At 38.0% G+C, this 25504-nt stretch overlaps 2 protein-coding genes across 2 annotated transcripts; one reads left to right on the top strand and one right to left on the bottom strand.

Annotated features, from left to right (window-relative positions):
- Positions 1-1959: 1959 nt before the first annotated feature.
- Positions 1960-2313, bottom strand: LOC127115220 (uncharacterized mitochondrial protein AtMg00820-like). The gene has a single exon (XM_051046815.1). It carries the CDS (start codon positions 2311-2313, stop codon positions 1960-1962), a length of 354 nt encoding a protein of 117 aa, XP_050902772.1.
- Positions 2314-9141: 6828 nt separating this feature from the next.
- On the top strand, positions 9142-10483 carry LOC127082004 (embryonic protein DC-8). The gene is made up of 2 exons (XM_051022230.1): positions 9142-9297; positions 9411-10483. The coding sequence occupies exons 1-2, from the start codon at positions 9172-9174 to the stop codon at positions 10359-10361; spliced, it is 1077 nt and encodes a 358-aa protein (XP_050878187.1). The 5' UTR covers positions 9142-9171; the 3' UTR covers positions 10362-10483.
- The last annotated feature ends 15021 nt before the right edge of the window (positions 10484-25504 follow it).

The raw sequence follows: 25504 nt of genomic DNA, 5'->3' as shown, positions 1-25504 counted from the left end.
ATGTAGCAGCATCCTGGTGCGTTTGTCATGCAATATGGCTCAGAAGATTGATGAGTAAAATGGAGCTAGAACAGAAAAATGCAACAATAATACAAGTTGACAACAGGTCAACAATCGAGTTAGCAAAGAATCCAGTAAACCATGAAAGGAGCAAACACATTGACGTTCGTTTCCACTTCATTCGAGAACACGTGAAGGAAGGAAATGTCGAATTGAAGCATGTAGCAAGTAAGGACCAAGCAACAAACATTTTCACAAAACCATTATCAAAAGAAATCTTCGACAGAGGCAAGAAATTGATAGGGATGATGAATAGAAGAAACATTTAAGTTTACAGAGGAGTTTTGTTGAATAAACTTTAATGTTAGAATTAATAGGTTTTATTAATTAGTTAAATGGAGAGATTTGGAAGGTCAAGAGACAGTAGACAAGTTAATAGTATTTACAATTATGTTTTCTAGAATATCAAAAGTTTTTGAATATGTATAAAGACCAAAATTGTACTCAATAAAAATACAGACGTTGCAATTGATTTGTCTTCTCTTATCACACTTATCTCATTGTGCTGGTTCTGAATCATCTGGTTCACAAAATTTCAATCTCTACACAATCACCCTTACAATTTTCCAACCAATTTTTCAATGTAGCATGGGCAGACTCGACTCGGTTAGTTGTTGTATTTCCAAGGTGTCTAACCTGATCGGTCCAAACACAAACAATTTAAAATGAAGCTTTTACATTTACAAAATTTGCCAAACTCAATTAAGACCAATGAACTTAAGAAACGTCAGAGCTCCATTTATTTAACAGTTAGAAGAATACCCCTGGGAAAAACGTTTTATACAATAAATGATTTCACATATTCACGTAATGTATCAAAAACAGTATAAAACTTCGAATAAAAATTCACAGTTACAGACAAAACGCAAATGATAATAAATCTAATTCGGTATATGAGGTATAACGAAATAATGAAGCTAATAATATTGAGTAGGATTTGAACAAACCATAAGAAAGTCATGTTTTATGAATGATTTAAAGGTATAAAAAGAAATCATAACAATACGTATAAAAAAACATTACATAAATGAACAAACTTGTAGTTCAAAACATGTGGTTTGATGAGGAAAAAAGATCCAACTTTGAAATGAAATGAGTTGCAGAGCAAGTAGATAAAGATGATGTTTTTTTGGAATATGAAATCTTGGAGAGAAAATGAGGTCAAAACACAAAAATGTTCTAGGTTTAACCGGTTAGCATAAAAGTATAACCTGTTACATGCACAAGAATTAGTTTTCTCTCTCAACAGAACCTTTGACGTATCGTAGAATCCTCTTGACTGCTGCCAAGTGAGACACTTCAGCCTCTCCATGAACCTGCTCATAATACCAACATTAAACGCCAAATCCAGTCGCGTATTGCAAAAATAATGCAAGTATCCAATTAGCCTCCGATATATAGTTGGATTAACATCTTGCTCATCCTCATTCTTCGATAACTGCAACCTCGATTCAACTGTAGTAGTGACATCGTTATAATGCTCCATTCAAACTTCTTCAAAAACTCAAGCACATACCTTCTTTGGTGCATGATCAGTCCCTTCTTAGACTTGTAAAACTCAATACCAATGAATCATGTCATGAGGCATAGGTCGGTCATCTCAAACTCCTTCATAAGTTCACCATTGAACTTAGAAATGCATCACTCATCGTTGTTCGTAATAAACAAATCGTCCATGTAAGGACAAAATATTATCACCCCTTCATTTTTATCCTTCTTCAGATACGTACCATATTCAGATACACACTTCTTGAAGCCAATCTATTTTAAGAAATCATTTATCCTCTTGTTCCAAGCTCTTGGAGCTTGTTTTAAACAGTATAATGCTTTTCTCAAATTGTAGAACTTTGACTCTTGTGTTTTCACTACAAAACCATGAGGCTATTCTACATAAACCTCTCATTCAAGCAGTATGTTCAAAAATGCAGATTTGACTTCCATTTGATAGATGGACCAATTGTTGTTATTTCCAATACCAACAACTAGTCTAATGGTTTCAATTCTAGCCACCGGTGTAAATACCTCTTCCAAGTCCATGCCTTCTCTTTGCAAAAATTCCTTTGCAACTAATCGAGCCTTATGCTTGATTATTTCACCATTGTGATTTTCTCTCATTTTATACACCCGCTTTACACCAATTGGATTCTTTCCTTCTGATAGATCAACCAACTCCCAAGTCTTGTTCTTCTCAATCGATTTCAGTTCCTCCTTCATAGGACCAATCCATTTTGGATCACTAAAAGTCTCGTTCATTTTAATGAGTTTGGATTTGGCAAAAGTGAAAAATGGACAAAATCACCATTGTCATTGATCTCATTATCTTGGAACAACTCACAATATTGAAGTCTTGAAGGAAAACCTCTTTGTCTTGTTGATCCCCTCACATTATCTTTCATTCAGATTTCAATGGGGGCTGGTTTTGTACCTTTTAACACTGTAGGAACAAACTTTTCACTAGTGTAACCGGTTGAGACATTATGACAACCAATTAAACTCTGTTGCATCTCTTTTATTTCATCAAAAAACGACGCCCCTGCTGATTAAGATCCTTCTATCTACTGCATCAAACAATTTTTAACCACCAATAGAGTGATACCCTACCAGAATAATCAATTCTCCCTTATCATCCAACTTCTTTTTTAAATTGTCTCGACACATGTCGATATTCTACCAAACTGAAAAATATCAAGTGACTCAGATTCAATTTAAATCTAGACCATGCTTCCTCTGGTGTAATATTTTCAAGCTGCTTTATTGGACACATTATCAATAAATATGCAGCTGTGGACACCGCCTCTCCCCATAACTCTTTCAGCAAGTTCTTCCCTTTCAACATGTTTCTCACCATGTTCATGATCGATCAATTCTTCCTTTCATAAACACCCTTTTACTGTGGTGTATAGGGAAGCACTACCTCATGTACAATGCCCCCATGATTACAAAACTTCCCAAAATCATTCGAGACATATTCGCCTCCACTGCTCATTTTGAGAACTTTGATTTTTTGATCGCTTTTCCTTTCAACCATGGACTTGAAGTTATTGAACACATCAAGTACCTCATCCCTTCTCTTTATTAGGCAAGTCCATAGATTTCTACTATGATCATCAATGAATGTGACAAAATATCTATTGGCACCAATAGAATCAACTTGCATCGGTCCATACACATCTAAATACACCACCTTAAGATGATACTTGGTTCTAAAACCGACATCCTTGCTGAATTCTCTCTTATGTTGCTTTGCTTGTACACATTCTTCAAATATTTCATCCGGTGTGTGGATTAATGGCAGTCTGGTAACCACCTTGTTCCTTTGTAAGGCGTTGAGATCTCTAAAGTTGAGATGCCCAACCCTTTAATTCCATAAACACTCTTCTATACTAGCTACAATATCAAGACACTATGCTCCATAAACTTCAACTCAACTTTGAAAGTTCTATTGGGAGCCATAAGAGCTTTTAGGACTAAAACTCGGTTTGCATCCATAATGCGTAACATCTTATTCTCCATATGAGTCTTGTAATCCTTATCAAGCAACTATCCAATACTTAGAAGATTACAATTGATTCCCGAGATATATAATATATCCTTTATCAAAGAATGTCCAAAATCCTTTCTCTTGATCGATATATCACCAATCTCTTTCGCTGCTAGAGTGGCATCATCTGCAAACTTAACCTTATTGATCATGGCACGATTTATTGTAACAAACCAATCATTCCTTCCCATCATACGTGTTGAACATATGGAGCTCAAATAACATTGATCGCTACACTCCAATGCTTATTTCAAAGTTATCGTTGTGTTTTCTTCAGCATGTAACCGGTTGGCATAAAATTGAATCTGGTTACACTTTGGTTTCGTAGTTTTTTTTACTGCTGCTACTATCTTGCAACATGTTGTTTCTGCATTCTCCTTCCGTGATCATGACCAAGAGTGTATTCTCATCATCAAACTCTTTTTTTGCAACTCTAGCTTCATCTTATTGATGTTATTTCTTGTTGGCATTGCACTCTCTTGCAAAATGGACAACCTTTTGACAATTATAGTATTACACACTACTCTTGCCAACCATCCTTCTTCCTTTTCTACCTCTTACATTTCCACCTCTAGAGTTGATGGATCAAGCAACCTTATTGCCACATTTTTCACCCTTTTAGAATGTTGAATTTTTGGAACTTTGGGATTCTCTTCCACCAAAATTTTAAAGTTCCCTCTACCTTTGTTCATGGGCCACTTTCCCTTCGCTTTCTTGTCTCTTTCATTGAAACGTGTTTGCAAAATGATTTCCGTGTTTTCCTTATCAACATTCTTTCCTCCATTCTTTGGTCATGCGCTTCAAGAGAGAAATGCAGCTCCTCTCTGATCATCGTCGCAAGATCCTTCAATTCCTCAATCGCAATCACTACATTGTCAAATCTTGGCATCGAAGAATGCAAATTTTTTGCGATAACATACTACTTTATGATTGTTTCTCCTCATGCCTTCACTTGGTTCACCAATATTGCGATTCTCGTCGTGAATTCAAAAATTGTTTCCTTTTCTTCAATTTGAATAAACTCTAGCTGCCTCTTGTGGGTTTGTAACCTCACCACCTTTGCCTTGTCATCTCCTGCATACATTTTCTCAAAGATTTCCCACCTTCGAAGTTGTGTAATCACCAACTTTCTCTAAATTATCTTCATAAACACATAGATGGATAAAAAACAATGCCTTGTAATCTTTCATCTTCTCTTCCTTATACGTAGACCTTTGTTCATATGTTACACCTACTAAAATTGTGTCGCATCCGCGAAAAACAACCGGCGGGCTAAAACAAAACAAACACAGAGCCGCCACTGCGCGTTATTTATCCCAAGATAGGGAAAGGAAACGCTCAGAGAAACCTGGAAAAAGCATGGTCTCGCGACCAAAGAGAAAGGGTAAGGGAGTCGGTTACGCAAGGGGAAGGTATTAGCACCCCTCACGTTCGTCGTACTCGACGGGATCCACGCTCTAAAAGAAAGAAAAGGTTGCTAAAACATCACACACACACACACACACAAGGAACACAGGTGGGGTTAAGAGAAGGGAGCTCGATAGGACATCGCGTCCTATGCCTACATATCTCGTCTGGAACGAGAATCAGAGCTGCTGTAGTTCGGCTTACGCACGCCAAACAACACACACACACCCAAACAGGCAAACGTGGAGCCTGAATGCCAATCAATGGGCTTACATCAGCATCCGAACCAAAACACACGCACACTGGAACCCAGATGCCACTTGATGGACTTACACCGGCTTCCAAGCACACAACAAGAACAACCAAACACACACACAAAAGGAAAAAAAAGTGCCCGGAGAGACCTCGCACGGTCTCCTGCCTACATACCTCGTCTGGAATAAGGATCAGGGCGATGTAGTTCCCCCTAAAGGGAAAGAAAATCTAGCCAGAAACCAAGGGAAGACACACTACCAGGGAGCTGGACTCGAGCCTAGTGTTGTCATGCATCATTGCCCTACGTTGAGGTTTCTAACTACTTGCACCACTGCAAGCTATTCCTATCTAGGAAGAAAGCACGCATACAAGCATACAAGCAAACAAATATTCACAAAGCACACACTATAACCAGTCAAGTGGGCTCAAACAATGGGTTTGACTGCCGAAGCAAGTCATCTGTACGTGGGTATTGCTCGCTCTTAACCTTGCCATTGCGGGGCTAAGGTGAAGCAGATGAAAGATGAGTGAAGATTAGACTTCACAGCTCTTATCCCTGACCAGGGAGAGCTTCAGACAAAGGAGCGTGGGTCCAGAATGGAGGGACCCTTCTACGCTCAAAGACTCTGACACAACTGTACAAAGTACAAGATCTTGGGTTTGTGTCCCAATGCATCAACACACAACCGTGTGAGCAGAGGGACGACTCAACAAAATAGTGGGGGATAGGTTGCATATCCCTTGGTTTCCACCAATTGCCTTAATCAAGGACTTTACCTGCTTAGGCACAATATTAAACAATCACAAACATCGCCTCTTAAGGAGGACTTCAGACATTTGCCCGGCCAAGTAACAGGCCGGGTCTCCCAGACTACATGAAGAATAGAAGTCCTACCTCAATTGGTTTAAAAATCAAGCAGCGGCAAGCAAGTTCTTAAAGAACTGTAAGCAACTAAATGTACCTGAAATCAATCAAGTATCATCAGTACTCAGACAGACAAACAATAAACAGCAAATGTTAATCTATACCGACAACACAAGTTAATGCACACAAATGCAAGCTATAAGCTCAAGCTCAAGCTTCACAACCTACAAAACAAAGTCATGTTAGTAGACAACATCAAACAATCTCAATTTAATTGACTTGAAGCAATCTCCTTAAGCATTGTGCATTTCATCCTGAAAAGTCAAACCGAATGTGAGAAACTAGACCACTAGGCCAAGCCTAGGGTCCAAAAGGGAGAAAAAATTCTAAAAAGCAAGGGCACTTCAACCAAAATCAAATTCAAACAAATAGAAAGCAAATGCAAGTGGTCCCATGCTTATATCATTTCAGAAAGTAAACTTGAACAAAATATCGTGATTTTGAAAGTCACCCAATACACATAATACGATTATTTGGATTTTGAGATGGGGTGGTGTGCAGTGGAAAAAATATTTCCGAAAAACTATATCGTGTAAGATCAATACACACTCTATCATACATACATGCTATGAGGTTACCCATTTCAGGGAAGCATATCCATTTTCCTCCGGTGCCGGTCCACTGAGGCAAGGAACAAGAGACTCATAAACTTCATCAAAGTTTTCTTTCTCTCCGTATAAGTGTGTGTATGATTCTTTATGAGTCCTTAACTCTTGGATAAGTTAATGGCGTATAAGTGTCTGATTATCTTTTCCTTTATCGAGTAAAGTCGAAACAACTCGATAATCACAATTACCTCCCCCATAAACATTGACGATCCACTCGATGTATTTGTGCATAAAAACATCATCTCGTCAATGAATGAAATCTTTGGTGTAGGCGATAAAGGAGGCGGTTGGCTAATGCGAGCTTCTTTGAATACACTTTTTTGAATTTTTGAAGTTGGAGACTCCGAAAAAAACATCATCAACATGTTCAAAACACGAAGGAGACTACATCGTTGAAGTGTCACTTGGTGTAGGCTTGAGCTTCTTCAGAGAACCTTTTGTTTTTACCGGTTGAAAGGATGGTTTCAAATTGGTGGTTTCTGTATAAGCAATCTTCCTCAATTATTCTTTGATATGGAGTTCCATGTTGTCACTGACTTTCAAAAATCTCTCTCGTATCACTTTACATTCGATCAAGATAGAGATATTCAATTTACTGTCTTTCATGACACCATCATTATCAAACCTAAGCATCTTCTAGTGAGTGCAAACCTCATCCATTCTTACCAGACTACAAAGTTTCACCTTTTTTACAATAACACAAGCACATGGGAGACCACATATTTTCACAATTGTGCATCCATACTTTGTCCTATCAGCATCTACATTATTAACTCGTTTAGCTTCATGAGAAATATAATTCAAACCCGTTCGGAGTATGTTGTTGACCGACTGAGAATAAAGATTGTTGTCTTTAAATTTGTGTTCCAAACCTATGATGCTCCGACCAAATGGTGATTGTATCTCATTATGCTGGCTTTGAATCATCTGGTTCACGAAATCCTAATCTCTACACAATCACCCTTACAATTTCCCAATCAATTTTTCAATGTAGCACAGGCAGACTCAACTCGGTTAGTTGTTGTATTTCCAAGGTGTCTAACCTGATCGGTCAAAACACAAACAATTTATAATGAAACTTTTATATTTACAAAATTTGCCAAACTCAATTAAGACCAGTGAACTTAGGAAATGCCAAAGCTCCATTTATTTAACGGTTAGAAGAATACCCCTGGGAAAAACGTTTTATGCAACAAATGATTTCACATATTCACGGAATGTATTAAAAACAGTATAAAACTTCGAATAAAAATCACAGTTAGACAAGATGCAAATGATAATAAATCTAATTCGGTATATGAGATATAACGAAGCTAATATATTGAATAGAACTTGAACAAACCATAAGAAAATCATGTTTTATGAATGATTTAACCGTATAAAAAGAAACCATAACAATATGTATAAAAAAACATTACACAAATGAACAAACTTGTAGTTCAAAACATGTGGTTTGATGAGGAAAAAAGATCCAACTTTGAAATGAAATGAGTTGCAGAGCAAGTAGATAAAGATGATGTTTTTTTGGAATATGAAATCTTGGAGAGAAAATGAGGCAATGTGATAGTTTTTTTTAAGAGAGACATTGTGTGAAGTAAATCAAAAAAGGGGCTACAAAGTAAATCCTAGTATTTATACTAAGTATTTGAATTGAGAGAGAGAGACCGCGTGTCTATAGATTAATTGGTATTTGACATGCCAAAAGAAGTTTACTTTAGATTTATTGGAACATTTGTTAATTAATAAAATTTAATTGGTAGTGTAAATTGAAATAATTGATAAGATAAATGGGTAACATCGTACTATATTATTTTGAAGGATAGTAATAAATTGAACTTTTAAATTTATTCAATAAATATTATATTTAAATTATATATAAATTAAATATATTAATTATTTAATAACTTTAAAAATAAAAAATTGTATATGAAAGAGAATGGAAGAGTATATTGTAGGAGTATTTATTATCAATATTTTTATTTCTTTGCTTTTCCTATATGTAATGAAAAAAAGAGGGAGAATGAAATCCATCACATACCCACCCGAGTAACATGATAATAGTATGGAGTTGGAAATTTTCATTGGTCTCAAACTTAATAATCTAAGAATATATCATCAAAAGATAAGTTAGAATTACATGCGACAAAGATCCTGCCGTTTCATTTCACATCATCACAAATAAACAATCTATAACAATGAAGCACGTGTCAATTTCCCAAGCAAACGTGGCAAAACAATTACTCGTGGCAACCCAACATGTTTGCCACCTTTTACTTCAAACATATGGTCATCGAAAAACGGTGACAAACCGTTCACTTTATAAACCGATCAAGTTTCATTGCCATAACAGAACAAAATAACACACACACATTAACATGGCAGCAATGTTCATCACCAGAAACGCTATCTTCCGCTTCTCAAAGTCTTTTCCTAACGTCCCTTCACTCTCCCTTCCTAAACCCTCCAGAGTATTCGTCGCTTCTGCTTCCCACCAATCCGACGTAAGATAATGGTCGCAGAAACAGTAATTTAGGATATTAAATAATCTCAAGAGTCACATTTTCAATTTTATTAGTATCATATAACTTTCTTTTTGGATATTGTTTATTTTCAGTGGAGAAATGCAGCAGATGGAAAGAGAAATTCTTCAATGGATTGGGCTTATAATTCTACGTCGAAGGCAAGACAGGATGCAGATGAAATAGCCGACAGAGAAAGAAAAACGTTAAACGGCGATGTAGATTCAGAGGACGTGAAACAATACGTGCGTGATGCGAAAGAGAGGACTAAGGAGGCTGCAAATAGGGCTGCAGAGAATGCTGATAGTGCTGGAGTGAAATCAAGAGATTATGCTTATGATGCAAAAGAGAAGACCAAGGATGCTGCAAATAGGGCTGCAGAGAATGTTGAAAGTGCTGGAGAGAAAGCAAAAGACTATGCTTATGATGCAAAAGAGAGGACAAAGGATGCTGCAAATAGGGCTGCAGAGAATGCTGAAAGTGTTGGAGAGAAAGCAAGAGACTATGCTTATGATGCAAAGGAAAGAACCAAGGAAGCAGCACAGAATGCCGGAGAGACTGCTAAAGATTATGCTTATGGTGCAAAAGAGAGAACCAAGGAAGCAGCAGAGAGTGCTGGAGAGACGGCTAGAGATTATGCTTATGATGCAACGGATAAAACGAAAGAAGCAGTGGGTACTGTGGCTGATAAGACAAAGGAAGGTGCTAAGAAAACAGCGGAGATGACAAAGGAAGGGGCTGAGAAAACGGCGGAGACTACCGGAGAGGTTGCTGGGGCGGCGACTGAGGCTCTGAAGAGTGCAGGAGAGATGGCGAAGCGTACGGCCCAGGGGGCATGGGAGACGGCCAAGGATGCTACACAGAAGATTAAGGAGACGGTTGTTGGGAAGGATGATGACGATAATGATCGTGGTGGCGGTGTTGGTGCTGTTGTTGATGAGTATGATGTTGAATTGAAAAGGAAGGGTTATGGTGAGAGTAAAGGTTATGATAAGAGTAAGGGTTATGGTGAGAATAAAGGTTATGATCAGAATAGGGGTTATTGAAAAGAATTAAGGGTTTAAATAATTCATATAAATACTATGATATGGTGTATGTATGTATGTATCTTAATATGTATTTTTATTAATACAGAATAAAAAAAATTAATCTACAAGCTATTTTGGTATCCCCTACGTGCTTAAGAACAGATAGACATAGTATTGGAGATATACGGTCAAACAACAACCAAATGTCAGAGTCAATTGGGACAAAAAATGGCTAAAAAAAGAAAAACATCAGGCCAAAAGCACATAAATAAAATATGTATTGGTTTAAATTTTGAGGTGTTCTAGTCCTAACCAGCATATTCTATGAAGTATAGACTCATGTAACACCTATGCTTCTTATTAAGTTTAGAAAGGCAGATAAAAATGTAACACCTGTGCTTCATATTAAGTTTAGAGGGACCAAACTAGATTGGTGAAACTCAGGTTATCTAATAAAAATACGATATATATATATATATATATATATATATTAAAGATCGTAACCCTCACCGTTTATTTAATAACTTTTATTAATACCGATTATTTAATATTTTTTATTAAAAAAATGTTATTCTTATATTGCAATATAAATCTACATCCTATTTTATTGAATTTTGATGGCAACTTTGATAGCTGTTTGTTAATCAATTTAAAAATTATTTTTAATATTTGAATATTTATTAATTAATTTCTTTATTTTATTAATCAATTTTTTATATTTAATCATTTACTTTCCATTTCATAAACACCAACACCACTCATGTACTGTTTTTAAATATATATTTTTTATTTTAAAGTAGGAATAATATTGAAACATTAAGTGATTCTATGTCATACCTATCTTTACTAGATATTAGTAAAGTTTTATTTTTCCATTTACTCATTAAGTGATTCCATGTCATACCTATCTATTACTAGATATTAGTAGATTTGATAGTTGAGTTTTGCTCTTTTGTGTGATTGTCTCAATTATCGATTTTTTTTAAACTAAGATTGGAAAAACGGTTACACAATAAATTTTATCTTAAATTAAAAATTAAATTCAACATTTATATAATCAAAGTCTCTAAATGAAATGTAACTAATATTGAATTTGGACACTTCAACACCGTACTTTAATTCACATTCAAGATTAAAATTAACAATACCGATTCTATCCTTTAAATGGATGAAGTATTTAGTTTTGATTGCTTTGGTTAGTACATCTGCAAATTGCTTTTGAGTATTACAGTGAACAACTTCAAATTGAATTTGATTTCTCAGAAAGTGAAAGTTTGTGTCAGTGTGTTTGTTTCTTCCATGCAATACTGAATTCTTGGCAAGACTTATAACTGATTTGTTGTAAATCACCCACTTCACATACCTGCTCACCTTAATCTTCACATCATGCAACAAGTTCAAAATTCAAACATCTTTACCAGCAGACAAAACACCTGCAATATACTCAGCTTTACAGGTTGAGAATGCAACCATTGGTTGTATTGGTTGCTTTTTGGAGCACAAAAAAAAATGAGACCTCCCGTATGCTTGAATAAATATCCAAAAGTACTTCTTCTATCAACTCTGTCTCCACACCAATCAGAGTCTAAATAGCATATCAGCTCTAAATCAGATTCAAGGGAACAAAACTCCATACTTCAAAGTCTCTTTAATGTACCTCAGTATCCTGACAACAACTTGGTAATGTGACCACTTTGGTTTGTTCATAAACCTATTCACCATTCCAACTGCATAACAAATGTCATTTCTGGTGTTATAGAGATATCTCAATAATTCTCCTAACTGTTTGAAAGTTGTAGCATGTACATTATCATCCTTAACATCAGAATCCAACTTGTGATTTGTTGTAGCAGATGTGATTGCAGACTTGCAATTTATTAGCTCAATCTCTTTAGAAGCTTAAATTTTTACTTCAGCTGATGAAAAATTATACCCTTATCAACGTACAAAATCTCCATCCCTAGAAAATATACCATATTTTCTAGATCAGTCATCTCAAACTTATTCATCAACACCTTCTGATATCACCAAATTACACCGTTATTTTGATTCATTTTGTACATGTTTTGCTATTGTTTTATCTCTATTTCCAGTATTATGTGGGTATTTTGTCTATATTTCAGGCATTTAACCGTATTGGGACCATATGCAAAGAAAGGAAACAATTCGGATGCTAAACAATGAAAAAATGAAAATTGCACACAAGGCGACCTACATGGCGTTCGCCATTAGGAAAGCCATATTAGAAATGACGTGTCCCACTCACCAATGGATGGATTGACCCACTCTTTCACACGTTGGGAAGATGGCGTTCGCCACCTTGACATGGCGTTCTCCATCCTTTATGAAAGGAAGGCGGTTAGAAAATGGACTCACTTGGTCTTCCACTCTTCCCATGTTCCCCTATTTTTCCTCCCACGAAATGAGAAAGCTTCACATGACATTTTAGGTTTTAAGAACATTATAAATAGGATTCAAACTTGATTTTTCAAATCATCCAAGCTTAGCACAATCTTGAGCACGAAAATCACCGATCAAAGTTATAACTCTTCACATCGAGGGATTATAACACCAGAGAGTATTAAGTTTGTACGAAGTTTGGAGCATTTTATTTTCCCGCATTTTAATCTTGCCTATATTTGTATTCCTTTACAAGTCTTTAGCAATTTACTCTATATCAGATTCAAGCCTCCGTTTGGAGTAGGTTTTTATCGTATTTCACATTTTATTATCGCTTTATTTATTTACTCGCATTTTATTTATCTTACCTCTCACTACTACTTTTATTTATAAGTCTTATTTATCGCACCGTATTGCTTTAAACTATTTTTCCGTAATGTCTACTTCTAAGCTTCAAACTTATATTTTCATGTTTGTCATAAGCATGTCCAGCCAATTTGTTAATGCTGGGATGTGAGGATCGTCACTTGACGGTACTCTAACTGTTGCTTCTTTAGGATTTCGATTGTGGGCTATTTTGATTTTAATACAATCTTTCTAAACTTAATTTAATCGGTCACTGAGAAAGTAGAGCCGTGAAAATATCGGGTAAGATCGAAAGCCGTCAGACATTAAAGAATAAGATTGGTTTGTTTTTTATTAATGAATACCGCGAAAGCACTTTGTTAATTAACTAGGAAAGTCTAACATTTTAGAAGGAAGTTTTAAAACTATTTGCGGACGCGTTTGTAGGTTTAGGATCCGATTACCAGAGCGAAAGCCTGAAACCCTTTTAAGTTAAATTTTCCAATCAAAATTACTTTTCAACGAGTAAAGAGTCTGATTTCTTAAAATAGGATTTACTAATTTAATGTATTAAGCACTGGTCACACGCGACAGTTGATGGTATAAATTAGAGAGTAAAATCATGTTCTGAATACGCAAGAGCGACAATTCCTATTCAATCACATTCTTTTCAAAGTAAAAAATATTTCTCCGTACAACGATCCTATTTTGAAGCAATCAAGAGTACTGTTGTTTGATGAGAGCCACATCCCGGTATTATTCGCCTAAGTTTATTAAAGTTATTTAATTTCATCTCACCTTTGTTTATTTTGATTCGCCTTAGATAAACACCGTAGCAACTAGATACGATAGATTGACAATTAGATCTTTGTGGGATCGATATGTTTTAAAACTACGCGATAGACTGTACACTTGCAGTTAGTTATTCCAATAGACTCATAATCTTGTAAACACCTTATTGAACTTAGCTATCTCATTTGATTAGCTCCCTGTTAGCAATATATCATCAACATAGAGACACACCAAAATCATGTTGCTATCATATGTATGCTGAACATAAATACCATACTCCATCTCACATTTTCTGAATCCTTGAAGCTTGAAAAATGAATCAATTTTTCAGATTCCAAACTCTAAGAGCATGTTTCAGTCCATACACTGCTTTATGCAACTTGTACACCATCTCTTCCTAATTCTTTTTCATAAATCCAGGAGGTTGTGACACATAAACTTCCTCTTATAAATGACCATTCAGAAATGCATATTTCAGATCTTAATGCATCAGAGGCCAATTTATATTAGCAGCTATAGCAATCACCAATCTGATTGTTTCATATCTAGCTACATGAGCAAACACATCAAAGTAATCTAATCCATATTTCTGTAGAAATCCTCGAGCTACTAACCTTGTTTTGTATTTTCCAATTGATCAATCTGCCTTCAAATTCATCTTGTAAACCCATATCACACTGGTGGATTTCTTGTTCTTTGGAAGCTTAGTTAACTCCCAAGTCTTATTTCTTTCAATAGCCTAAAGTTCTTCTTTCATGGCCTTCAACTACGCTTTATTCTTGAGAGCTTCTTCAGTATTAACTCATTTAGAGTCTACCAACTTGGCACACTAAATGACTTCCTCTTTAGAGTCTATCTCAGTATCTTACAACATGTCAAACTCTGCAAATCTTCTTGGTATTCGTCTGATTCTTTGTGATCTCTGAATTTGTTCGGAATCTTCTTCAGATATTGGAACAATATCAGATGTTGGACTACCTTCAGAGGCTGGACCACCTTCAGAGGCATGATTACCACTAGAGTCTAGATCATCATCAGAATATGGATCAAAATCAGATTCACCTTCAGAGTTAGATTCGCCTTCAGACTCAGTTTCAGCATCAGAGTCACTTTTAGAATCTGACTCATCTTCAGAGGTAAAATCTCCTTCAGAGGCCGACTCTCATTCATAGTCTGAAATATCTTCAGAAGTTAACTCATCTGTTAACACTGCACCAAAGTTGGATTGAGAATTGTTCCAATCCCACACTTCTAATTCGTTTACAATGACATCTCTGCTGAATTCAACTTTGTTGGTGATAAGACAATAGATCTTATAATCACCTGTACTAGGGTACCCTACAAGCAACATGACTTTGCTTCTGCCATCCAACTTCTTTTTCTTAGCATATGGGCCATGTTTATAAGAAACAAAACCAAACACCTTCAGATGGTTTACACTTTGCTTATCTCCAGTCCACTTCTCAAAAGAAAAATTTTCCTCCAGTTTCTTAGTTGGACACCTATTGAGCACATATGCTGTAGTGGCAATAACTTCTCAAAGTTGTTTGAGTGGTTTCCTTGAGTGACTAGGTCTTAGTCAGATAGATTCAAGAAGACAAATATGATTTGTCTTTGTGGTGTTTGTAATCAGTTTCGGTTATAGTGGATTAAGTCCTTGTTGAGAAGGAAAAATCACCTTGGTAGGATGGACTAGAGGTAGCTTCGTTAACAACGAACCAGTATAAAAATAACTTTGTTATTTTTCTTGTTCATGTTTTTTTTATTGATTTGGTTTTGAAAAATATTTTGTTTTTAGAAACCCGATTCAAACCCCAATTTCTTGTGTTTCTTGTCACCTTCATGTATGTGACTTTCTTGTGTGGTTATTGCATGGATGTGTATAGGTCATGGTATATTGGATGGTATACTTGGTTTGAATTGGATTGTATATGGTTAGGTGTTAATGTATGGTATGTAGATGCGTGTGGCTATGCTTGTATGAGTTATGATTGTGCCTTGTTCGTGTAATTGCAGGGCTGATATGTATTTGAACAAGACTTAATCAAGGCATGAAAACTGTCATACCCCAAAAATTACCCATCATTTTTCCTAAAAAAAAAAAAAAAAACGAAAAAAAAAACGAAAAAAAAAAAAAAAAAAAAAGAAATTTTTTTTTTTTAATTAATTAATTAATTAATTAATTAATTAATTAATTAATCAAATAATTAAAATAAATAAATAAATAAAATATAACAAATTATTTTGGACTTGGGTCTCCCTCATTCCAAGCCCATTACCCACGAAATTAGTCTATAAATACTGAAGTTTCAGTAGGGGAGTTAGACTTGGAGTTTACACTGGGAGATTTACTGGAGAAAGAAGGAAGAGAAGCAAAATACTCTGAGGTTTCCTTGGAACAAAACCTTGAGGAAAAAGAAAGAGAGAGAACAGAGAAGGACAGATAGAAACTTTGGCATAGGAACCCTGCCTACCCGGAGAATTCAGAGTAAAGAAACCCTGAAGGCAGCCCATCTGCACCGAAGCCATCGCCGTCCAATTCCCGCTGCCTAACTTATTCCGATACTACAAGTGGTCAATCCCTTCAACCTTGAATTGGCAAACAGGTTTGCGTATCTCTATTGTTTATACTTTCAATTGGCCATATCTACATATATAATGCATCATGATTAAATGTTGATATATAATTTGCTTTCGTATGGGAATTTAAATATGCCTGAATACCCTGAATGTTTGACCATGTTATTCCTGTGATAAAATGCCATAAAATTCAAAGTTCCTAACATGGGGCTGTTTTCAAATTCAAAATCCGTGGCCTTCGCTAGGCGAGGCAGAGGCGAACGAGACAGTACCTGATTCTTCTAGTCTGTTTTTTTTATGTTTTTATCATAGCCATGCATTATTTATCATATCCTATTTATTGTTGTGATATTTCTCCGGTGTAATCTTCGATTGCACCCTGATTTGGTGTTCTGACATGTTTCTTTTTTTTGAGTTTCGTAAAGGTTCACATATCCCAAGAAAAGGTTATTGGCTAGGTATTCCACTTTATTTGTGGGATACCCTTGTGGAGTTTCACCCTAAATTAATTTTTTAATGTATTAATTTCTAATGTATTAATTTTTTAATATATTATTTTTAATAATTTTAATGTGGAGTTTCATCCTAATTATATAATTAATTGTAAAACTTTGCCTTTGAATAAGTGATCTTGGACCTCTCTTTGTTGCCTTACGATTACGATATTACGGTCATGTCCCGCGAACGTGGGGATACCCTTAGCAAAGACCCTTCGGTTAAATCATCATAAAATAAATTATAGTCCCTCGGATGTTGCCTTCGAATATACAACTTTGTCCCTCGATGACCCTCCGATGTTGCCTACGGTTAAATGATGATAGTCCCTTCGAATGCTAAGGTATCCTCATAACTGTTGCCTTCAATGACCAATCGATGACCCTACGATGACCCTTTTACATCCAAAGGATAAAACTACTTATTTCTCAATAATAAGGACAGTTTTACCCTCATAAGGATAGGAAATGCCCGTAAAGACCTTGGGTCGGTATAACTCTTAATTGCTGGCTCACAACTTAAAACATTTTTTTTGCACCTCACACCTTTCAAAATGCCTTTAAAAAATCACCACTTGGTATACATTCATACTAGAATCATTACCGAGTTATATTTTTCTAAACAATTTTCAAAACTAAAACGGGATAACCACTTTGTATACATTCATACAAGAATCATTACAAAGTTAAATTCTCTTTTCAAAACAATTTTCCAAACAATTCACAAACACTTTTTTAGACAAAAATAATATAAGTGATCGAGCAATTAAGAGCCCATGGATAACCATGGATACAAAGGGTGCTAACACCTTCCCTTTGTATAATGTACCTCCCGAACCCAAAATCTAAATTAAGGTCTTTCCTGTTCTTTTCCACCTTTCCTTATTGGATAAAAGAAAAGTCGGTGGCGACTCTTGCTAACCGCGACATTGCGATAAAAACACAAAAAGTCCAGTTCACCGTATGACAGAACTGGCGACTCTGCTGGGGACCCTAAATATTTAAAAAGAGAGGTTACCTTAAAAACAAGATCACTTATTCAATTTGTCTGATTTATTTTTAAGGGATTGCTTGGGTATGTTATGCTTGAGTGAAAGATCCTACACCCGGATCTAGTGTACCTTAGGTAAGTAGCAAGAGATCATCGCGACTGTCCGGCGTATACTGGAATGGTCAAAATGATGGCTACGGTTAATGTGGCACTTTGGATGTCCTGATGTTCCTCATGTTAGTTGAGGAAATATTTGGCATTCGCGTGGTGTCATAAAAGCATTAACCAGACCTTTAGAACCCTAATTGACTCATCCTGGCCATTAGAAAGTAGTGAGATAACTGGCTTCGGTTCCGACTGGAGTTGGTTGAGACTCGATACTACACTCTTTGAGATTGGACTTTAGGGAAGCTTCGGTCAACCATTTGGTGTTGCACTGAAGTGGACTTAAGGAAAGGTCAATGATTTGAGATCCTTCTAGAACCCGGTTACTATTCTAAGACAGGTTGAACCAACCAAACTTCAGTGGGGAGGGTATTTACCTATGGAACTCACGCAAGCCTTAAAACCTAGGAATGATTGTTGTGTGACTTGCTTGTGCTTGTTATTTATCTAACAACATGACATCATAACAACATAACATCATAACATCATGGCATTGTACTAACCATTTCAAGGATTTAGGGATTTAACTCTGCTAAAAAAAAAACAGAAAAAACAAAAACAAAAGAGAAAAGAAAAAAAAAGCTCTTTTTGTTAGTTTATGCAAAGTTAAATCCCGAAAGTCCTTGAAAACATTTCATACATTGCATTGCATCGCATAACAGGTATTCTAAAGGATCAGTGTTCTCACGATTTTCCTATCAAACAGATTCCAGCAGATTCAAACAGATTGAACAATGGCTCTCGAACAAACTGTCAAAGATCTCCAGGCCCAGAATGCTCAATTCCAGGAAATGATGCTGAGCTTATCTAAGGGGCAGGAAGAACTGAAAGCTCTTTTGATGGAGAAGAAGAAGGACCAGAAACCTGTGGGTTACATCAACCCGGGGAGAAGGCTTAAGGGACAGGTTACAGGAGTCAAGATTAGAATTCCGAAGGATTCAGAAGAAGAGACCGAGAATGATTCGGAAGATGAGAATCCTAATCTCGTCAATTCTGAGGACGACGATGAAGATTATGAACATGAACAGTACTCTCCGAAGGATGATAAGTACAAGTTGCTGGAAGAACGTATGCTAGCTATGGAGGGGCAGAAAGTGCCCGGTCTGGATTTCGAAAACTTGGGTCTGGTCTCTGATGTGGTCATTCCCCGCAAATTCAAGGTTCCCATTTTCACTAAGTATGATGGTGCCTCTTGTCCTCAGATGCATCTAAGGGCTTATGTGAGAAAGATTCAGCCCCACACTACTGATAAGAAACTGTGGATCCATTTCTTCCAAGAGAGTCTGTCTGGCACACAGTTAGAGTGGTATTATCAGCTTGAGAGCTCTAACATCCGCACATGGACTGATTTAGCAACAGCTTTCTACAAGCACTACCAGTATAATTCTGAGTTAGCGCCTACTCGGCTACAGCTACAAAATATGACTATGGGCTCTAAAGAAAGTTTCAAAGAATATGCTCAAAAGTGGAGAGATTTGGCTGGCAGAGTCAAACCCCCTATGACTGATCGAGAGTTAGTGGACATGTTCATGGGTACACTGACTGGCCCATTCTACAGCCATCTACTGGGAAGTTCCTCGTCAGGTTTCACTGAACTTATCTTGACAGGTGAACGGGTTGAAAGCGGCATTCGAAGTGGAAAGATACAGGCAGCTACTTCTGCAAGCACCAAAAAGTCCTATCAGGGAAAGAGTGAATCAAATGCTGTGTACAGTGAGAGGAAGCATAACAAGAAGAATCGTGACCATACTGTTGGGGCATTTACAATTGCTGCACCGCCATCTCAGAACTTCCAACACAGACAAGACAGGTCGAGAAGACAGTTTACCAAGATCAATATGACTTTAACCCAAGCACTGCAGAGTATGTTAAAGGCCAATTTGATTACCCTCAGAGGCCCTCCTGCAAATCCCAACACTACTTCTCCTCGTTATAATCCCAACGCCAGGTGTGCCTATCACTCCGATAGCCCCGGGCATGATACGAATGATTGCTGGTTGTTGAAGAACAAGATTCAGGATATGATCGACGCTGGAGAAATTGAATTTGATCCTCCGGCGACCCCCAATGTCATCACAGCACCTATGCCTAATCATGACCAGAATGTTAATGTTGTGGATGACAATTCTCACGTTACTGACGTTGCTGATTTAGCATCTCCTCTCCTGATCGTTAAGAAGAATTTATTGCAAGCTGGTTTATTTCCAGGTTGTGCTGAAGATTGCGATCTCTGTGTACTCCGACCCAATGATTGTTTGAAGTTGAAGAACGGCATTCAACGGCTGATGGATGATCGTACAATTCTATTTGAAAGGGTTCCTAAGGTGGACAACTCTATTGAAGAGGTATCTGTGATTGCTAGGTCCAAAGCTCCAGTGAAGATTACCGCTACTAGAGTGCCTGTGAAGATTACCGCTGAGCCCAAAGTGGCTCCCCTGATTATTACCGCACCTGGCCCCGTGCCATATTCCTCCAGCAAAGCTATTCCGTGGAACTACGGAGGCGACGTTTACATCCACGGCATAAAGCAAGTTGGTAGTTCTGCTAATCCTAATGATATTGTGGGGACTAGTAAAGTTACTCGAAGTGGAAGGATCTACTCCCCAGAAATCTCACCTCCCGCTCCCGAAATTCGAGGAAAAAGACCAGTCAATCCTCCTCAGTCAGAGACATCGGTCGAAGTTACTTCTGAAGATGTTGCCAAACAGGAAATGGAAGAGATGCTGAAAATCATCCGTAAGAGCGATTTTGATGTAGTGGAACAATTGGGGCATACTCCGTCTAAAATCTCAATGTTGTCCTTGTTATTATCCTCTGAATCCCATGCCAATGCATTGATGAAATTCTTGAAGACCGCTCATGTGCCTCAAGAAACATCCGTCGATCAATTCGAACATTATGTTGCTAATTTGACTGTTGACAATGGCCTAGGCTTTTCCGATGCTGACCTGACACCAGCAGGAAAGAATCACAATAAAGCTCTGCATATCTCCATCGAGTGTGAGGGGATCACCCTGGCTCACGTGTTGATCGACAACGGCTCTTCCTTGAATGTGCTCCCGAAAGCTGTACTCGATAAATTTGACTACAAAGGCATTGAACTGAAACCTAGTGATGTTGTGGTGCGTGCTTACGATGGTGCGAAGAGTGTTGTCTATGGTGAAGTGGTTCTCCCTATCAAGATAGGACCTCAAGTCTTCAACACTACCTTTCACGTGATGGACATTCGTCCCGCCTACTCCTGCTTGTTAGGGCGCCCTTGGATCCATGGGGCAGGTGCGGTAGCTTCGTCGCTTCATCAAAAGCTGAAGTATCCAATAGCAGGCATGGTTGTCACTGTATGTGGAGAAGAAGAGTATATTGTCAGTAGTGTGCAAGCCTTCAAATACGTTGAGATGGATGGTGAATTCTTTGAGACTCCTTCTCAGTCATTTGAAGTGGTTCCTCCACCCAGTCCTGTCCTTAAGCCAACTCCCCTTGTGCCCAAGGTTGTTCGTGCTCCCCCTGTCATGATCTCTCTGAAAGATGCTCAAGCCGCGATTGAAAATGGTGATCGTGCTGGTTGGGGTCAACTGATCAATGTACCGTACAAGTCTGATAAAGCTGGCCTGGGGTTTAACTCTGGAAAGATAGTCAAAAATCAGATTAATGCTGTAGAAGATGCTGATAGCGATTGCGACTTGGATAGCTGGATTTTCCCAACAATTGGTGACGGACTCAACAATTGGAAGACTGAAGACATTATCCCGATTTCCTTTAGTCAGGAGTAATTGTTATTGTTTATTCTAGAATTGCAAATTTTAATTTTCTTTTACAATCAAACTTCTTAAAGCATTGTGTCTATGCCCAAGGCACAATGGCTAATTTGTTAGGGGTTTGTCATTTTCATAAGCATATTCATATTCAATAGATCAATGGACTTTTTGCATTCAAATATTGCGCTCTTTATCTTTCCTGTCATTTTTCAAACAAGCTATGTTTCTTGCACACACTCACGTAACAATTTGCCGATCCATATCCACTCTGGATCCTGTTGGTAATGACTCTGCTACTGTTCATTATGACTTTGAAAATCCGATCTACCAAGCTGAGGATGGAAGCGAGGAAGATTGTGAAGTCCCTGGAGAACTTGCCCGACTACTGCAAGAAGAAAAGACTATACAGCCGCATGAGGAATCAATTGAAATTGTAAATCTGGGTACTGAAATAAACAAGAAAGAAGTCAGAGGTTTCTTGGGGCACTCGAATTACATTGCCCGATTCATTCCACACTCGACTGCTACCTGCAAACCCATCTTCAAATTACTGAGACAAAATCAAGAGATGGTATGGAATGATGAATGCCAAGAAGCTTATGACAAAATCAGGAAATATCGCCAAGAACCTCCAGTTCCGATGCCACCAGTTGAAGGAAGACCTTTAATTACGTATTTGACCGTGTTAGAAAATTCAATGAGGTGTGTTGGGGCAACATGACGAGTCTGGTCGAAAAGAGCATGCCATATACTGCCTTAGCAAAAGGTACCGACTGTGAAACAAGATACTCACAGCCCGAGAAAGCTTGCTGTGCTTTGGCCTGGGCTGCTCGCCGACTAAGACAGTATATGTTGAATCATACCACCTTATTGACTTCTAAGATGGATTCTATCAAATACCTATTTGAGAAACCTGCTGTCTCCTGAAAGAGTTATCACTGACAATGGTACTAATTTGAACAACAAGATGATTACTGAACTCTGCACGCAGTTCAAAATAAAACACCATAACTCTTCTCCGTACCGGCCAAAGATGAACGGCGCCGTGGGGACTGCTAACAATATCAAGAAGGTCATGCAAGAAATGACAGTAACATACAAAGACTGGCATGAGATGTTACCATTTGCTCTTCATGGTTATCGTACTTCGGTACGAACTTCGACAGGGGCAACTCCTTTCTCTTTAGTCTACGGAATGGAAGCCGTCTTACTAGTGGAAGTTCAGATTCCCTCTCTAAGAATCATGAAAGAGGCGGGCTTAGATGAAGATGAATGGATTCAGACTCGACTCGATCAGATAAATCTGATTGATGAGAAGAGACTTGCGGCTGTTTGTCATGGGCAGATATATCAGAAATGCATGACCCAGGCATTTAACAAAAGAGTTAAGAGACAGGTGTACCAACTTGGCGACTTGGTGATCAAGCGTATCATTCTACCACAAGGTGATCCCAGAGGCAAATGGACTCCCACATACGAAGGGCCATTTGTGGTTAAGAAGGTATTCTCTGGTGGAGCCATGATACTCGCTACTATGGATGGTGAAGACTTCCCACATCCCGTGAACGCGGACATAGTTAAAAAATACTACGCATAAAAGAGACCCGCTAGATCGACGTATCTAGGCAAAAGTAAGGGCATCCCGGCGAACCAAAAGGGTTCGGGCAAAAATTAGGGATATATAAAAAAAATGTACACCCGGCAAGTCGAAAACCTGAAAAGGCGGCTTGGGCAAAAAAGGGTATCCTGGTGGACTGAAAACCTGAAAAGGCGGTCCAGGCAAAAATTAGGGATTAAAGCGTATGACTATGTCCCGTTCTCAGTCAACTTTCATCCAAGTTCGAGGGACTGACCAAGCCAATCACTTCTATCCGACAGCAAGGGATGAGATGCTCGAAGACATAATGACAGTAGTAGGCTTAAAATCAATAGGACTTCTTCCACATAGCTTTCTCTTTGTTTTCGACAATTTCCTCTTACTAGGATTTCTGTCTCCTTGTACACAAATTGCCTGTTTATAGGCCTCCTTTCAAAATCAATACAACCCTCTTTCAAAAAAAAGATGCTTTTGTTTTTACTTTTCTGTTTTGGTTGCGTAAATGTCCATTGATTTAATTTGAATTAATATGTGCATTTGAATATGATAAATGTTTACCAAAATATATGCGTAGAATAGCAATAGCAATTACTACCCGACTTCAGGATCGAGGAGAAGGTCTAACCATGCTTCCAATGAATCCGCTACCAATTCTATTCCCCCAGCAAGTCTGTTATTCCTCAGAAGAAATTAGCAGCATTCCCCGGCACAGCCAGTTACTCCCCAACAGAGGTCGGCATCGCCAGACAGGCTGATCATCTCATCCATCTCCAGCCCGACTCTGCTGAATATTTCCACCATCATTACAAATATCTCCAATCAGTAGATGGGGATTTATTTTCCCCAGTAGAGTCCCCAAGCAGAACTTCTCATACGCATAACTCATCCATTACATCATTTCACAGCATACGCATGCATACAACATTCGCATTTATTTTAGCATAACACGAAACATCTCATACATCATGACATAGCATGAAGCTAACTTTTCTTTGCAGGTTATTTATCCTCCTGATATAGTCAAAATAAAAGGTTCATTCAGACAGACACCTTTATCAATCACATTCAAGATTCAGATACATATTTCAAATACAGTTCATGGGAACATTCATTCTGACAACACTTCGATATCCTCCTAACGATGGCATCTCTAAGCCCATCCCAGACATTTATTGCAAGTACAACATATACAGGTTATCAGATACAGCCTAACGTACGGTTCATTCTGATTCAGCCCAACATATGACTTCTTCACCAACTCCAATGCGGTCTAACGTACGACCCATTTGGACCTTCAAATCCTCAGATGCTGCCTAGCGTACGGTACATTCAGGGGTGTAGTCTAGCGTACGACTACTTTCTTTTTCAGATGCAGCCTAACGGACGGCTCATTCTACAACTCGGATACGATCTACCGTACGATCCATTCTGAACTTCAACAACCCCAACGCGGTCTAACGTACGACCCGTTTGGATCTTACAACCCTCAGATGCTACCTAACGTACGGTACATTTCTGAAGTGTAGTCTGGCGTACGACTACCGCTTTCATCATCAGATGCGGCCTAACAGACGACTCATTCTGCGACGGTCTAACGTACGACCCGTTCAGATGTCCATCCCCTCAGATGCTACCTAACATACGGTACATTTCTGAAGTGTAGTCTAACGTACGACTACCCCTTTCGTCATCAGATTCAGCCTAACGTACGGCTCATTCTGCAACTCAGATACGATCTAGCGTATGGTCCATTCTGATCCTTTATCCCCAACAGCATATGACACACTCCGACTCCCCAGCGAAGTCGGCAGCCTAATGGATGACTCATTATACGGTCTAACGTATGACCCAGTGTGGCACCCATGTCTTCAAATTGGCCTAATATACGGCGCGATCTGAAGCTTTCGTCATCAAACCTCCCGGATGGCATCTTTAAGCCCATCTCCATCAAGACCAACTGTCGATTCTCAAGTGCAAATTTTTGGGGCATTCTAGTGTTCAATAATCTTCCACCTCCAGACCACGAATGGCATACACGCCAT

The sequence above is a fragment of the Lathyrus oleraceus genome, chromosome 1, assembly GCF_024323335.1.
Source record: "Lathyrus oleraceus cultivar Zhongwan6 chromosome 1, CAAS_Psat_ZW6_1.0, whole genome shotgun sequence".
Taxonomy (NCBI): Eukaryota; Viridiplantae; Streptophyta; class Magnoliopsida; order Fabales; family Fabaceae; genus Lathyrus; species Lathyrus oleraceus.
Note: the sequence above shows the minus strand (reverse complement) of the source record. Positions and strands in the feature narration are given on the sequence as shown.

Excerpts from the sequence above, each read along its gene's own strand:
- LOC127082004 (XM_051022230.1), top strand. The coding sequence starts at position 9,172 with ATGGCAGCAATGTTCATCACCAGAAACGCTATCTTCCGCTTCTCAAAG. Across the intron at positions 9,298-9,410 it reads CTGCTTCCCACCAATCCGAC|TGGAGAAATGCAGCAGATGG; the intron begins GTAAGATAATGG and ends GTTTATTTTCAG.
- LOC127115220 (XM_051046815.1), bottom strand. The coding sequence starts at position 2,313 with ATGAACGAGACTTTTAGTGATCCAAAATGGATTGGTCCTATGAAGGAG.